We start from the raw sequence: 17965 nt of genomic DNA, 5'->3' as shown, positions 1-17965 counted from the left end.
TGCAAATTCCATCTCTATAGCTGAAGCTTCTCCTGGGGTACTTCATTTTCCTTTCCCTATTTTCATATTTCAGTAGACAATCTGGAAATATTGTTGGTTTTTCATATGGGGATAAATTTTATATTAAAAAATGGAAAAATGGGAATGATATGAGGAGTCCTAAAATATACTTACTGGGAAGAAAAGTATTTTCTTTTTGGCTGTGGCTAAGGCACAGAAATAGCCTTCTCTCCCTCTCCCTCTCTCTCTCTCTCTCTCTCACACACACATACACACACACACACACATACAGAGAGAGAGAGAAAGAAAAGGAGAATTTCCTCAATGGAGTTTTACTTATTATTTACACAAATAAAGTTAAGAGTGTTAATAAAACTGTGAAGAAATGCTTTTAAGAACCATAACTGGTGAGTCAGGCATTGAGATGGTTACATTAGATACTTAGGGGCAAAGTGCTAGTGTGGCACGGTCAGGATTTAGCTGTATTTCCATTAACAGGAGCCATGAGGCTAAATTTCTATGTACTACCACAGCAAATTTACCTTCTAATTTTATTTTAATGTTTTGAGTACTTAATTTCCCATTTTTCAAAAACATGGGAAGGAATATCTCCTACCATCATGATAATAGCTCCTGAGAACTGCTAGAATGTTAATATCATTCAAGTTCAAAAAGAACTTAAAGAAATAAGCATACAGCTAGCACTAGAAGAACAATCTAAAATTTTGGAGCTTCAGTAAAGCATTCAGAAAGATTACTTTATCTTTTGGTACAAAATCATATCCAGCATGGAGGGGACAAGTTTTTTGAATCTCTCTTTAGCAGAAATGAGGGATACAGTTAGGCTGAAGAAATGTTCTTCCATTTTATTAGAAACAAAAAACAAACAGAAAGACTCAAAGCCCTAAAAGCTTTAGAAAGTCCAGATCAGATTTGGTTTTGAACATTTAGAATAGAGTGTGGTAAAAAGGGCAGGCTTTGGAGCCAGACTGATTCAAATCACGGCTCTACTACTTGTTACACGGCCTTCTCTGAGAAAATTATTCTCTCAGTTTCAGTTTCCTTATCTATAAAATGGGGATAAGAATCTCTAAGGGACAGAATAGTGGTGCAGATCAAATGAGAAAATTAAAGTGAGGCCATCTCATAATGTTTGTCTCAGAGGAACAAAGGCAAAAGAAAGTAATTTCGGGGTACCTACTATCAGCCAAATATTATATGAAAGTTTGGGAATATAATAGTGAACAGGACAATGTTACTTGAAAACATGTACTTATTAATAAATGTTTGTGAATGTCATTCTTCTTTAAAAAAAATCCAATAACAGTAGGCAGACTGGATAAAAATCAAACATAATAAAAATATTTTTAAAAAGGTGTAATAAAAATGACTTGGAAAACAAACTGAGGGTTCTAGAGGGGAGGGGGTGGGGGGATGGGTTAGCCTGGTGATGGGTATTAAAGAGGGCACATACTGCATGGAGCACTGGGTGTTAGGCACAAACAATGAATCATGGAACACTACAGCAAAAACTAATGATGTAATGTATGGTGAGTAACATAACAATAAAAAAATGACTTGGGATTTTCAGGTCTACTTAACTGTATTAAAACTTTCCATTTCTCCAGATCTCTCTCTCCCCCTCTTCTCTTTTTTTACCATAGTGATCTGTGACTCTGGCGATAATGCCTTAAATAAACATTATTTGAAAATGCCTCTATATTAATTATTTCTATATGCTTTATTTCATGCTATATTTGAATTACTTACACATATACCATATCAAGGGGGTAATAACAGTACAAATCTCTATCAAAGGTTCTGTGAGGACTGAATGAGTTATGTATAAAGCAATGAAAACAATGCCAGGCACCAGTAAACCCCTGATAAATGTTAAACACTATTATTATAGAAATTAAATAATAAACCTGCATCATTTGGAATGAGCAATAGCTTTCAGAATTGAGAGGTATGAAGGAACCAGAAATCCACAAGGTGGCTCTCAAGGCTTGGCTCTGAAACACAATAGAGTTGCTTCATATTTCCAAAGAAATGAAAGAAGACTTATGAATGCCAACCTGACTTTTAAAAGACACTCATAAATTCATAATTAATAAATAACTGGAAGACTACAAAGCTGTTTAATAAGTGTTATGTAATAGAAATTATAAAAAGTGGAGAAAAATGAAGAAAATGAACAAATTTTATAGTTCTAAATGGAAAGAATCTGATGTTCAAAACAACTGACATCACATTTATCATATTCAGAATCTAAAATGTCAATATAAAATGGTGAAATTCATAGTGGAATCATAACAATTAAATACATCTTACCAAGATGAGAAATGTGAAAGCATAGAGCACAATGTCTGGCAGCTAGCAGCTGTTCAGTAAACATCAGTTAAATCTTAGGCATATAAAATACTTTGAAGTTACTATCATTTTATGCCCACTGACTTTTTCATTTGAAAATTTATTTTCATTGCTTTAAATCAGGGCAAACATTTTCTGTAAAGAGCTATATAGTATTTTAGGCTTATTAGTGAGCCACATAGTCCTTGTAGTAACTGTTCACTCTTCCTTCATGGTGCAAAAGAAAAAAAAGCAGCCATTGACAAAGGAGTCTGGCTATTTTCTAATAAAACCTTAATTTCAGAAACAGGTGGCCACCTTTGGCCTTCAGGCTCTAGTCTATCTATTCTTGATCTAAATCATTATCTCACATAATTAAATAAAACCTTCTGTAAATCTTAGGATACAATCAATACTCAGATTACTTGGGGAAGTACTTCTCAAACTGTAATGTGTAGTAAATCACCTAGGGATTGAGGCGAAATGCAGATTATGGTTTGGTAAATCTGGTATGGGGCCTGCGGTTCTGCATTTCCAAAGGGGACCCAGGCTTTTAAGGTCCTGAGCATACGCTGAGTAGCAAGGTTATCAAACTCCCAGGTCTCAAACTTTCACTTTCTTTTTTTTTTTAAAGGTCTTATTTTTAAGTAATCACTAAACCCAAAGTTACAACCCCAAGATCAAGAGTCACATGCTCCACTGACAGAGCCAGCCAGGCGCCCCTAAACTTTTACATTCTTGAAAAGAACTTTTATTTATGCAGCTTTCATCTGTCCACATTAACCTTAGAAATTAAAACTGAGAAATTAAAAAATATTAACCTATTAGTTTTTTTAAGAGACTAATAACCCTAATTAGATGTTAACATATTTTATGGAACTTAACTGTATTTTTTTTTTTTTTTTGGAACTTAACTGTATTTTATGTTTTAACTATATTTTATTTTATTTTATTTTATTTATTTTTTTTTTTTTAAAGATTTTATTTATTTATTTATTTGAGACAGAGAGAATGAGAGAGAGAGAGCACATGAGAGGGGGGAGGGTCAGAGGGAGAAGCAGGCTCCCTGCCAAGCAGGGAGCCCGATGCGGGACTCGATCCAGGGACTCCAGGATCATGACCTGAGCCAAAGGCAGTCGCTTAACCAACTGAGCCACCCAGGCGCCCTGTTTTAACTATATTTTAAAGAGTAGGACTACATACAATTCTAACTGTATGGATAGACGTGATAATTGAATACCTCAGGCATTTGAATCCTTTGGAAGATCATTAAATTAAAAAAAATAAAGATTATAACATGATAAATATGTAAAATTAATTCCTTGGAAATTGGAGACCATATATATCTGTCATATATAAAATATCTGTATTATCTGGCACATTATATGCTTTAGTTCTTATATCTTGCCATTATTTATTCCCTACCTGTTTTTCTGCATGTCCATATTCAGGTCCTTGTGTAGGTAAAAAGCAGGAAATCTGACCACTATTTTTTGCTCTTTCTATTAGAGACATAGCTGTTCTTACAGTGGCATTTCGAGCATGTACAAACACCATCACCTGAAAAAAAAGAAAAACAGTTTATTTAATACTAAAAGTCATTAGAAGATAGCTTAATACTAGTCTGAAAAAATCACCATATGTATACAACTATTAATTTTCCAAAATACAACCCCCAGTTTATGAATTCCCCAACATTTCCTTATTTTAGAACAAAGTGTATATAGGATAAAGACAAGTTAGATAAAATCCAATAACAAGGCTTTATATACTGTTAACCTATAAATTGGTGGAAGTCAGAAATGAAATTAATGGATTATATAAAATGTTGAGTTAAATTTGTGCTTTTCTCTTTTGAAGACATGATTCACTAGTGTAATCATATATTTCGGGGACAGAGTATAAAAATAAACGAGAGCCTTATTTCTCCACCATCAATGAAATTTCCACTATCATAAAGATGTTTAAAGAAATTGAAAACAATAAAAACACTCTTCTTGGGACAAAATCACATCTGAGAACAACCATTTAAAATAGAGTTTCGGGGACTGGAGGAGATGAAAATGCTTCTAGAGAGGCATTTGGAATTTTCTGTTTTTTTTTTTTTTTTTTTTTTGACCTTCCTGTGTAATTACAAAGTGTGGAAATCTGAATTAGGGGAAGTCACATATCTGGATGCTTTGTCAAGGAGAAGTGGAAAAAAGTATTTTCAGGGACAGTCACCAGGCAGAATGTCAATGCAACTGAAGAGAATGAAATCAGAGAGTGAGGAGCACTCTGCATCTGCTGCCTATCAGTGCTGCCTTCTCCTCTGTGTCTTTTCTTCTTTGGCTTCCACATCCCCTCCACATTCAGCTCAACCCCAGCCTTCCCAAAGAGCCATTACTATAATAAAGTAATTTTACTCTTTTATATGGACAACTGATTTTTTTCAATTTTATATGATGTGAATAAAGCATCTCTAGGTAATTTGGCATTTTAATCAAAATCTAAAACATACAATCTAAGGATAATCAGCAGTGTGGGTGCTTTGGGTGACTTAAAGACAAGTTCTAGCCCCAGCTTCCAACCAAACTGAGACCTCTAAAACTCTCTGGAGATACCATCGTATTCCCCTTGGGCCTCAGCAATATGGGGGTCCTAATTCTTGCCTTTCCCTCAATTTCTCTCCATATTTATCTGTTAATTATGTTTTCCCACAAGCTAAAACAGTGGTGTTATTTCCATGGTACACATTTAGAAAAATAAGCAACTGATGGTTTTAGTCAGGGAATTGATAGGCTCATGCTAGCTGACCTAAGTGAAAGAGAAGGTCATTTTGAAAATGAACAAAAGTGAAAAGGGGAGGGAGGCCTGGAATCTGACCAGAAAGTAGATGGAGTGACACAGATCTAAAGCACACACTGTATAATTTACTCACAGTAATCTTATGTCTATAAACTTGTCAAAGAGACTGTTCCACGTATGGGATGCCAATTATAATTTAGAGGACAGTGAAATAATAGAGAATAAACATTCAAGAAACTGGAATGCTTAAATTACTAATATTCTTTTAGAAAGTGTTCAAAGTCAAGGAGAGTAGATAATCTGGAGAAGACCAAAATTCCTCAATGAAAAACTCCCAAAGCATTTAGACAATAAAACAAGCACTGCAAGTCATCTAGAGAGACTTAACATTAGTTAATCACAGCCATCAATGATATAAAGCATAAGCTTTCAACCTTGGTTAGAGCTCTAACTGATTTGCTGATACTAATGTCTTTTGAAAAGAAATATGATCATAAGAATATCTCTAAAGAGTATATGAATAAAATTTATTTCAGTAAATTCATATATACTTGGAAGATTCTTCTGTTTCCTTATTTTCAACTAAAAAAACCCCAAATCTAACTTCAATAGGCTCTCTAGCTTTCTGGGGAAACATCTTTATCTCATGGGATATCAAGAGATTACCACTTAAACTTACTGTTAATATTTTCATCATTATTGACATAAACTGTTTAATACAAAGTTAGAAAATTCTATTAACTATAATGCCCTGCTGAAGCTTCACCAGTTCAGAATCTCTCAGATTCTACCATCCTGTCTCTTGTAAAAAGTGAGGATATTTCAATAGTGAGTTTCTTCTTAAAAAATTAAGGCAGACTAGGGGCACCTGGGTGGCTCAGTCGGTTAAGCGTACGCCTTCGGCTCAGGTCATGATCCCAGGGTCCTGGGATTGAGCCCTACATCGGGCTCGCTGCTCAGCAGGGAGCCTGCTTCTCCCTTTCCCCCGTGCTCCCACTCTATCTATCTGTCTCTCTCTCTCTCCAATAAATAAATCAAATCTTTAAAAAAAATTAAAAAATTAAGGTAGACTTTTTTCCTCTTATGTAAAATTAAATTTTACTACACACAAAGCCTCACTAAACCCTAACATTAAATTTTAAGAAAATCTCAATTAAAATGAAATTATTTATTTTTTAAATTAATTTATCCACTCATTCAAATGTTTCTGAGAATTCTGAGAATCACTATCAAGCCCTGAGAATTCTGCAAAAGAGAGAGGCAAAATCTCTGCTCTCAGGGAGATGACAATCTAGTATGATGTATTAAATAAGCACAAAATATTTTTACTTGCTAAGTATTTACTAGCCATGGGTGGGTAAAATACTGTTGAAAGAGGAAATATGAAAACGGACAAGACATGGTCCCTTCTGTAAAAGACATGTACAATTTAAGGAAGGAGAAAAAACTGTACACGCGGAGCATGGATAACACAGGAATGCTAACCATGGAGCTGGTGAGTCACCTTCATTCATCCATCGCACTACATTTACACAGTACCTACTGAGTACCAAACCATGCACTAAGCACCAGGGAAAAATGATAAATAGATTTATCTGCTTGGGTCTGCTCCTGTTGGCAAGGAAGAATCACTAGTAATCAGCCCTATCTGGCTATAGAAGCAGGTGCAGGCTGGATGGAGGAGCATACAGTAGTATTTAGAGGGCACGTGTTGTGATGAGCACTGGGTGTTTTATGCAACTAATGAATCACTGAACACTACATCAAAAGCTAATGATGTGCTGTATGGTGGCTAACTTAACATAATAAAAAAATAATAAAATATAATATTTATCCTTGGTAATTTTAGTGTGTTAGCTTGAAGAAGTACATTCTCTTTCAAAGTTTCTCACACTGAGATCCAGGGACCTCTTTGTGGGAATCAGTGCTGGTGCTCATTAAAATAGACTTCTGGGTCCTCCCCTAAAACAACTGAGTAAGAATATTTAGGGGTGGGACCTAAATTTTGAATTATTAACAACTTTTGAGATGACTACTGCACTACTGTGTGAAATTAGTTAATAATTACCACCAACTTAGTTTTCTTCTCCTAAGTAAGGTTAAAAGGAAACATAAATAAAACCACCACTATAAAGATGATTTTAAAAACTCCCTTATAACCTATCTTTATTACCTATATATATAAAATATCAGGGAATATGAAGGTATTTCATATAACCAGCACAGCCCCAAGATCATTTCCCAGATGGGTTTTTATAATGCAACAGATTTCTATTCTCCATAATTCAAATGCCACATTATGTAAATCCTGTTGATACGAAGAACATAAGGGAAAATAAAATATGACCCTAAATCTTCATCAATTATTTCAGTCTGACTTGTCAACTTATCATTTTGCAAATTATTTTCTACTGCAGCCAAGAGAAATATTAGTTACAACTTAAAGTAGCAATTTCTTTTTATTAAATGATCCATCACTTCTTGTTCAGTAAAATAAACTCTTCCTTATTAAGAATTTTCTGTTCAGAGGCTCCAACAGAAGCCATTACAAGGTTTTGGGTCTCTGTAACATACTTGATTTTATGGTTTGTTAATTTGGTTAATTAATTTAAATAGACATATAAAAATTATAACAGGACAGCACTGTTTCATTTGGCAGAAATAACTCCAAATTAATCTTAGAAACACTACTGATAACCGAACAGCAGCTAAATGGGCATGTGTCATTAAAATAAGATTATAACAATAGATTCAAGTCAACAACATTAGTAAATTTTAATTGTTTTATGAAACTGTTCATATTTTTACTTGAGGTTTGTTAGATTAATACATTTAAAAATATTGTATATACTTGTTCTTAGTTTAAAAAGCCATTTAGTTTAAGAATATATAATTAAATCAGTCCTGAGATAGGAGAGAAAGTATGTGAATTTGCGTTTTGGTCCTGTTATTTAATGTGCCAAAGACAGTGTTCTTTACATGAGATGCAGATTAAAAGTAATGAAAGAGTGAAAGCTGAGATAATCATTCGGAAAAACTAGAATGTTTAAGTAACCCATATTGTTTCAATATATTCAGAGGGAAGGATATATTATTTGAAAAATACCAAAAATTCTACTTTGAAACATTATTAAAGAGCAGTGACTTAGAACAAACTATTTAATCTCTCCGATTCTTATTTTCCCCACTCCACAGATAGTTACTAGAGTCAAAGGATTACTATAAAGTTTGAAGTACATAATGTAAGTGAAAACACTGCATTTAGTAAACTCATAGCTCTCAAACTTTAGAACGCTTCAAAATCATCTAAAAACACAATTGCTGCCCCTTTCCTCCACCACCCTTTCAGATTAAGTAGGTGTGAGGTAAGCCAAGACTCTGCATTTCTTTTTCTTATTTTTTTAAGATTTATTTATTTATTTGAGGGGGAGGAGGGGCAGAGAGAGAAGCTGGCTCCCCACTGAGCAGGGAACCCAGATGCGGATGGATGTGGGGCTGGATCCCAGAACCCTGAGATCATGACAGGAGCTGAAGGCAGAGCTCAACTAACTGAGCCACCCAGGAGCCCAAGACTTTGCATTTCTAACAAGTTCCAAGGATATGCTAATGCTCTTTGTACAGCAACTTTGAAAACCTCTGTCAGAACTGGTTAAGTATCAGCACCACTGTAAGAGTAATAAACAATAAAGTGAATTTGGATTAAAAGACCAAATGGTGAGATCAGTAAATTGACACCTATATATTTATTCCTCACTGATGCAAGTGCATACGTATCTAACACCACACAAAATAATTTAAAAAGCCCCTTATCCTTTAACAGCTTTTGTAAAGGTGTTGTGCATGATGGATGAGAAGTAAAAAGAAGAATAAATGAATACTTAAACCTGAGATTATTTGAAAACAGGGGAGAGGTGGGCAAGGATTAACTGAAATGTTGAATCAAAGACTCTTCCCTAGAAATTTCCACTAAGAAGGAAGGCTGAAAAGGAAATATTTGAAAAACATAGACAACAGAGCAGATAGATGTTCCATAGAAAATGCTGCTGAGGAATGACATTCTTTAATATATGGTACTCGCTCTCACACTGGTTAAAGAATGAGGCCTGAGGGTGAGGAGTTTTATGTCCTAGTGGTTTATGCTTTCACTCTAACTGCCCTGTTAGGTGTCTTGCTCTCAATTCTTTCGAACTTTCTTAACCCAGGTTCCTCAAGAGAATTAAGCCCTAATGACGTAAACAAAGAGTGATTCTAAAACTGCATGGTCCCCAGACCAGCAGCATCAGCATTCCCTGGGAACTTGTCAGAACTACAAACACCACCCACCACAACAGCAACCTTCAGTTTGTTTCCTGAGATTAAGAATTCCTCATATCAATGAGATCATATGATACATGTCTTTCTCTGATTGACTTACTTCGCTCAGCATAATACCCTCCAATTTCATCCACGTCACTGCAAATGGCAAGATGTCATTCCTTTTGATGGCTGCATAATATTCCATTGTATATATATACCACATCTTTATCCATTCATCTGTCGATGGATATCTTGGCTCTTTCCATAGTTTGACTATTGTGGACATTGCTGCTATAAACATCGGGGTGCAAGTATCCCTTTGGATCCCTATGTTTGTATCTTTTTTTTTCTCTCTCTTTTTAAAAGATTTTATTTATTTATTTGAGAGAGAGAGAATGAGAGAGAGCGAGAGCATGAGGGGGGGGAGGGCCAGAGGGAGAAGCAGACTCCTCGCCGAGCAAGGAGCCTGATGCGGGACTCGATCCCGGGACTCCAGGACCATGACCTGAGCCGAAGGCAGTCGCCCAACCAACTGAGCCACCCAGGCGCCCCCTACATTTGTATCTTTGGGGTAAATACCCAGTAGTGCAGGGATGGGGTGGCTGGGTGATAGACATTGGGGAGGGTATATGCTATGGTGAACGCTGTGAATTGTGTAAGACTGTTGAATCACAGACCTGTACCTCTGAAACAAATAATACATTATATGTTAAAAAAAAAAAGAAGAAGAAAAAGATAGCAGGAAGGGAAAAATGAGGGGGGTGGGCAATCAGAGGGGGAGACGAACCATGAGAGACTATGGACTCTGAGAAACAAACTGAGGGTTCTAGAGGGGAGGGGGGTGGGGGGATGGGTTAGCCTGGTGATGGGTATTAAAGAGGGCACGTTCTGCATGGAGCACTGGGTGTTATACGCAGACAATGAATCATGCAACACTACATCAAGAAAAAAAAAGAACTACAAACACCAGATCTGAGTCAGTGCCTCTGAAGATGGGGCTCAGCAATCTGGTTCAACAAGCTTTCCAGGTGATTCTGATATGTTATGTTAACATCTGAGAGCCCTGCATCAAGCCATCCATTGTAAGTTGAAAAACAAACCCAAAACCTTCCCTCTGCTCCATTTCAAACATCCTGGTATCTTTGGGAGGATGGAGAACACAGGCAAATCATTTTCTCTGTTTTATACAGTTTGAACAGGGAGTGCCACTACAGATGTATTTTAGATATCTTGTACACCACAAGAGCGCATAAGCACAGAATAGTTTTTATTGCTGTGGTCATATTACCACATCTGTGTTACCAGGTAAATGCAACTTTAAAAGGTTTGATTCTGCATGCTGTGCATCCAGGAGACATTTGTGCTGGGATACTACAAGTCATTACAGAGTTCTCATTTTAGACCTGTCAATGCTGGCCAGCTGAAGACACTTAAATAATCTGAAGATCTTTTCACATCAGCACACAATTTCTCCATTTATTTTTTACATTTGCATAGTATTCCATTACTTAGAAATACCATAATTTATTTAACCAGTCCTTGTTTGATGGACATTTATGTTGTTTCCAATCTTTCATTATTTAAAGCAATGATGTAATAAATAACTGTTCACAAGGTTTATTTCACATGTTTGTGAATATATTTGTTGGATAATTTCATAGAAGTGAAATTGTTGGGGCAAATATATATGACTATTCATTTAACTATTTCCTTATTGTGAACACTGTTTTGTTACTGGAGATTTTCTTCTTATCAATTTGTAGGTGTTCTTTGTATATGGAAGATAATATGCTTTGTCTTTTTCTATATTGCAAATATTTTGTTCTAGTCTACACTTTATCTTTTGACTTTGTTTATGGTGCCTTGTTTAGTATGGAAACAGTTAATTTTTCTTTAAATCTATCAGCATTTTTCTCTGTGGCTTCTGAGAAATTTACAGAAAAGCAAATAAAATTAATCATAAACATTTGAAAAGGTGTTGAACTTCACAAGCACAGTGTGGCTCTGGCAATCCAACAGTAGGCACAAAAAGCACTGGATTTTGCTCTCACAAATGGATATCTGGAAAGATACCCATAATACAGTGCTAAGTGAAAAAAAAAATCAAGTTGAAGAACAATTTCCATAGTATTATTCTGAGTATGTATTTAAAGGATGCGTGTGTTTAAAATTAGAGAAATGGATGGACACCCACCAAATTAAATTAAAATGGGAGTGGGGGAAGATAAAAAGATGTTTCCTTTGTATATCTTGTATTGTTTGTCTTATCCACTGAAACAAGCCCTAATAGTTTTACAATGAAATATATAAATTATATTGAACAGAAAAAATGATCAGTGATGACAATGAGGTTATAAGAGTTTATTTATAATGTACTACTATACTAATATATTTCATGATTATTTTATTGCTAAGGAATTTATGGTGTCAAAGTAAAAACTTCAAGGAAACTTATTTAACAATGTACTTATAAGGGCGATGGTGGTACTTTTGATCTAAGTGACAAATTTATCTTGATTCAGAGTACCTGGAAATGCTTTAAGAAGAAAAGAGAGATGTTCTCATAGAAGAAAATAAATAGCATTTCAAGGGAAAGTATACAGAGGTCAAAGGTACAGAGAAGAGAGCAAATCCATAGGGTGGTAATATACATTTTTGACAGAAATGGACATGTGGACAGAGGAGCAGTAATATCTGGAAAAGCAAATAACAATCTCATTATAAAATATGTGTTAAGATAGAAAAATTCATTTAAGACTCAGAAAAAAATGATACCACTAAAAGATACTTGAGAAATTATTTTTATGTTAGAAGTAGATTTTAAACTGAATAGAGAGAAGGCTATCACTGTGAAAAAAAATTACTCAAGGAAGTATAAAAGAAAACAGCAGACAAAACATAGGAAAAACCAGAGATGATTTTATCATTGTAAACTGACAGGACAATCAACAGGAAAAAACTTTAAGGGGTGGGGCTAACTTAAAAAAGGGGGTGCTCTATGGGCGACTGGGTGGCTCAGATGGTTAAGCGTCTGCCTTCGGCTCAGGTCATGATCCCAGAGTCCTGGGATCGAGTCCCGCATCGGGCTCCCCGCTTAGCGGGGAGCCTGCTTCTCCCTCTGCCTCTCTGTCTGTCTCTTATGAATAAATAAATAAAATCTTAAAAAAAAAAAGGGGGTGCTCTGTTTTTTTATGAAGAGTCAAGATGAGCAAGAGAGTACTTAGGTATCTCTGAGAGTTAATATGATTGTTGGAAACAGATCTGACAAAAGGGAACTCTGATTTAAACATTTTAAAATATAGCTCTGCAGCCATTGAACTGCTTGAAAAGTTAGTATAAGTTCATAAAAATTGATTAAGAAAAAGAGAAGAAGCCCTTTTACCTACATGGGGGAGATGGATGTTACTAATACGGTCAAATTAAAATAATAAAAATTTCCCTGATGCTTCCAGATAGAAGTGATATTTTATTCTTTGAACATCTAATGAATTCATGTGCTCCTTCCCTTAAGCATTAATCCCTTAGGCATTAATCACTGACTACCTTTTTTATTTTTAGCTACCTTTTATTTTAGCTATGCTTGACATATCTCCTCTGCAAGTCTGCCATCATCCAACAATTACATGACAGGCACTGGGGACATAACAGTGGGAAAGCCCAGCACCAGTCCCTGTGCTTTTGGAGCTTCTATTTAGTAGTTACTATGCTGAAAGACTGGAGTCTGAGAAGATGGGGAACAGAGAAGCTGCTATTCATTACATCAACAACTATGGGAGAAAACAGCAACAACAACAACAACAAAAAGGAAAAAGAAATGAAAAGCATCACTGAAAAATTAGCAAGTTACTTGAAAAGTTAGCAAATTACTTGATTTAAAGATCATGACGTTTCAAGTTTCTTCATTACTGGTCTTTGGGTGCCATCTCTCTAAATTCTTCTTCCTATTGTTCAAAACCTCCATGCATTTGTATGTTTCCAGGCCTTTGCTCATGTTTTATTTTATTTAGGTCTCCTGCCAAATCCTCCTGTGGAAATTCTACAAACCTTTAAACCTGGTTCTAATGACTCATCTCCAATCTCTCTAGGGAAATTAATCATTCCCACAGTACTTTGTTCATACTTGTGCCTTGTGTCATCTCAGCATATACATAGGTTTTCACCCTGATGGTAATAACTACCAGGACTAACAATAAAAGCCATGATTTATTAGGTGCTTATTATGTGCTAGGCCCAGTACTAGGTGCCACGCATTGTTCTCTATTTCACTATTAACACAATTAGGTAGGTAACACTATTAGTGTTTTACAGATGAGAAAACTGAAGCTCACAGTTTAATAACTTGCTACTCATTCAAGAGCAGAATAGGGAATTAGCCTCATTTGAAAGCCTACTTTCTTTGCATCACGTTATATTCCCTCCCTGGGTGTTCCCTAAAGGCAAGGTTACATCTTACTCATTTTGAGGTCTCCTTGTCATCCCCTGTCCCACTCTCCAAACTATCATTCAATCAGTAGGTACTCAATAAATGATAGCTGAAATTAGTTTTCACAGAAAACATTAATTTTTTAAATATTTATGAGCAGAAATTTGAATTTAAAAGTTTATAAATTATAATAGTATGTGGGCTGAGTTAATACTTTCACTGATAACATTTATGACAATATGGGGTATCAAGTTAACTTCCAATTATCCAACTAGATAATTAACTTTCCTGGATTGTTTTTAAAAATATATTAGCAACCATCTCACTGATATTTAATAAACTAAAATTGCTACTGATTAGTCTTCTCATACTATGGTAAAGCTGCATGTGTATGTATTTTAATGCCATTGCAGAGTTCCAAATTTGTGATTTAAAAAAGAAACAACTTATAAAATGAGCTATTCTGAGAGCATCTTAAAAAAAAATTCTGGACTTTGAAGTCAAAGATAGTTCCTAAATCAAAGCTACCTATATTTACAATGAATCAAATTAGTCAAATTCATTAACCAAAACAATGTCCTACTGATGGACATGAATAAAGAAAGTATTCTTATGTTTTATAATGGTAGAAAATTTGACACTACTCTATCTGGATTACATCCACAAAACTATTATTACTAAAAGTAATAGTTCAGCTCTGAAAATAGGGCTAAAGTAATAAAATTTAAAATCATCTATTTTATTAATCATGGGTGTTGCAAGTAGCATTTATTATCAGATATTCCTGGCAACCAACGAAATTACTAACGCATATTTTTTAGTTTAAAATGATGTGGTTAAATGTTTATCAGATATACCATGAAAATACAAATTACCTCAAATAGGGTTAATTTACCTTGTCCTACCTATATCAGAAAACTGTATAATTCACTGACTAGTCTTCATGCATTAAATTATGCAAATAAACCAAGAAAAGTAATCTGGAGTAGAGAGAACTGGTTCCGCAGCTCCAAGCTGTGTAATTAGATCTACACTTGGCAATTCACAGCCACCTCTGGACTCTCATGCTGAGAACCTGCAGTTCTTCTCAAGAAACCTAAGCTTTTAAGTGATAAACAGATTCAGGTTATCATTACTGAATTATATTTAGGGCATTACCCTGAAAGCGAAATATATTCTTTGCAAATTTCTTTAAAGGAGTAAGTTTTAATATTTATCGGTTTCCATGTTTGAGTTGTAGGGAGCTTTAACTGCTATATTTGGTTAAAAGAAATCTACGATACTTTACATTTTCTAAACCCTAAAAGACACTTGTTATCAAAATGTATACTAATAATAATGAAAACAAACCTGGAGGACTTAGTGTACACTATACACCATGACAGCAAAAATACGTATCATTTTTCTAGCTAAGTCCACTGTAAAGAATATAATCTTACAATCAATTCACCATACATCAGGACATTGTACAATATACTTAGAAGCATAAGACAGTTCTATTCAGCATAGTTTCTAAAATATTAAAGACTACAAACTTACAGAGAAAAAAGTGTTTCTAAACTTCAAAATGATAAGTATTTTGAATGTATTTTCCCTTTACTATAAACTTTTTCTTTAATTAAAACCAATGTTTTCTTAAGACATTAAACATATGTATATCTTTTAGAGGTAATACAATTTATGTTATCCAAAAGATGCTTGAATAAATTTTCTATAAATTCTTCAGATCTTGTCATATGTGCACCATATACATTTATGCATTCAATAATCTGGAATCTGAATTCATTTTTTTTTTTTTTTCAAGTAGGCTTCACACCCATTGTGGAGCCCAGTGAAGGGCCTGAACTCATGACCAGGAGATCAAGACATGAGCTGAGACCAAGAGTTGGACGTTTAACCGACTGAGCACCCAGGAACCCCTGAATTCATTTTTAAAACATTCATTAGATTAAAAGGGGCACCTGGGTGGCTCAGTTGGTTAAGCGACTGCCTTCGGCTCAGGTCATGATCCTGGAGTCCCGGGATCGAGTCCCGCATCGGGCTCCCTGCTCAGCGGGGAATCTGCTTCTCCCTCTCCCGCTTCCCCCTCTTGTGCTCTCTCTATCTCACTCTCTTTCTCAAATAAATAAATAAAAAATCTTTAAAAAAATAAATAAATAAAACATTCATTAGATTTATAAACTTAAGTAACTTAACAATAGTATATAGGCTATTGATGAAAGTGAATTTTATACATTAAAATTGTTTTAAGCATAGAAAGTATTAGAATTTTCTTCTAGTTTTTTTTATAATACAAAAGTAAATAAACATATCAAGAATATTAATTTTACTTGCTCATAATTACTTAAACAAATTTAAGATATACACAAACTTAGTTTTTTTGTTTAAGAAAAAATTCTAATCAACCTAGACAAAACACTTATCTGATGCCAAACTAACCTATATAACCTATTTTAGTCTTATTTTGAATGCCAACAGAGTTTTAGACCCATGTTTGAATCATAATTCAGCATCTGTATAGTAGAAAAGCTTGGGCCAGTTTACCTGTGCTTTGTTTTTTCACCTGTAATTTGGAGATAATAGTACCTGCCTTACAAGGCTGATGTAGATACAACAAACAATAATTAGAAAATACCAGAAAAGAGCCTAGCATATAAAACGTGGTCCATTCAGTATGAAAAAAAGTTTAGTTGTTTTACAAAGGTCTTCCTTACATTCATTCCAAATCTGATCCCTACATATCCTACTCACTGGGACCAAGGTCAGTATTGTTCTCTAAGGCAATAGGAAACAAATGCATTTGTTTTCACACATAAGAATTCTTCAAAGATTTGAAAAATTCTATCCTATCTCCAGTTGACTGCATTTTCCTCAGCTAAACATCACCAGTTCTCATGCTGTTTTCCATAAATGATAGTTATTATGGCTTGCCATAGTTGCATTTTTATTCTTTATTCTTTCTTAATATAAAAAGAATGTACTTAAGAGTATTTGTTGAAGGAATGATTTGTTTAAATGTGTATAGGCTTTCTGACTGAAGTATTCTCAGCTTGATTATATAGTTTAATATGACTTTAAGTTTTATTTTCAAAGATGTATCAATTTGAACCGTAATTACTGAGAAACCAGAAAGAATGTAAAAGGCATCTTTTGGCACCCATTTCTTTAAAAATGTGAAAAAAGATTTTTTAATAATTGAAAGATCATATACTTTCTGAAAAGAATCTTTTAAAAAATTTCATCACTGGGCGCCTGGGTGGCTCAGTTGATTAAGCGACTGCCTTCGGCTCAGGTCATGATCCTGGAGTCCCGGGATCGAGTCTCGCATCGGGCTCCCTGCTCGGCGGGGGGTCTGCTTCTCCCTCTGCCCTCTTCCCTCTCGTGCTCTCTGTCTCTCATTCTCTCTCTCTCAAATAAATAAATAAAGATCTTAAAAAAAAAATTTCATCACTAAAAATTATTGAGTTGCTGTAGATTTTTCACACATACTATTGATGATTTCCTCAGGCCAGATTTTTCAAGGGGAATTTACAAGCACATTCTCTGCATGTCTTCTCTTTGCAGGGCAGTAACAGGTTAAATTAAAATGTCAGTTTTGCGGGGGGTAAAAACAGTGAAAGGGAAGTAAAAAGGCCAAGGTTCTAGTTTCAATTGCAAAGCTTATTAGATGTCCGGGTTTGGGCATATTATTAGGCTTAGTTTTGTCATCTGTAATAAAATGGACTAATGAACTTCATGATGCTTTCATAAATTCAATGATAAAGTGTTGATGATCTATTAAATGTTGTCTTTAAAATACTTTCCTTCTGAAATAAGATTATTTGGGAGCTGATCAGAAGGTTTTAAACCATCTTATTACTTATTAAACCATAAAAATATGGTTTAATAAGTACAACCTATAATTAAGGGAAAAAAATAAGAGTATTATTCATTTTAATTTTCAAGTAAATAATACCTTTCCACAGGATTTTTGGCAATGATTCAAATTGTAATGACAGAATATTTATATCATGGTATGAATTTATTTAAAGATGATTATGGAGTATATTCTTCTTTGTATCATATATGATGTTAACAAGTTTGTGACACACCTGTCTTTATGCAAAA

General features: G+C 34.6%; 1 protein-coding gene across 1 annotated transcript in view; it reads right to left on the bottom strand.

Moving 5' to 3' along the window:
* Positions 1-17965, bottom strand: part of ASCC3 (activating signal cointegrator 1 complex subunit 3) — a 358425-nt gene that overhangs the window by 171579 nt on the left and 168881 nt on the right. The window contains exon 14 of the mRNA XM_021693642.2: positions 3778-3912. Coding sequence (XP_021549317.1) covers positions 3778-3912 — 135 coding nt within the window. The remainder of the gene's footprint in view (positions 1-3777; positions 3913-17965) is intronic.

The sequence above is a fragment of the Neomonachus schauinslandi genome, chromosome 8 (assembly GCF_002201575.2).
Source record: "Neomonachus schauinslandi chromosome 8, ASM220157v2, whole genome shotgun sequence".
In the NCBI taxonomy this organism is placed as follows: domain Eukaryota; kingdom Metazoa; phylum Chordata; class Mammalia; order Carnivora; family Phocidae; genus Neomonachus; species Neomonachus schauinslandi.
This window is presented reverse-complemented; position numbering and strand designations above follow the sequence as displayed.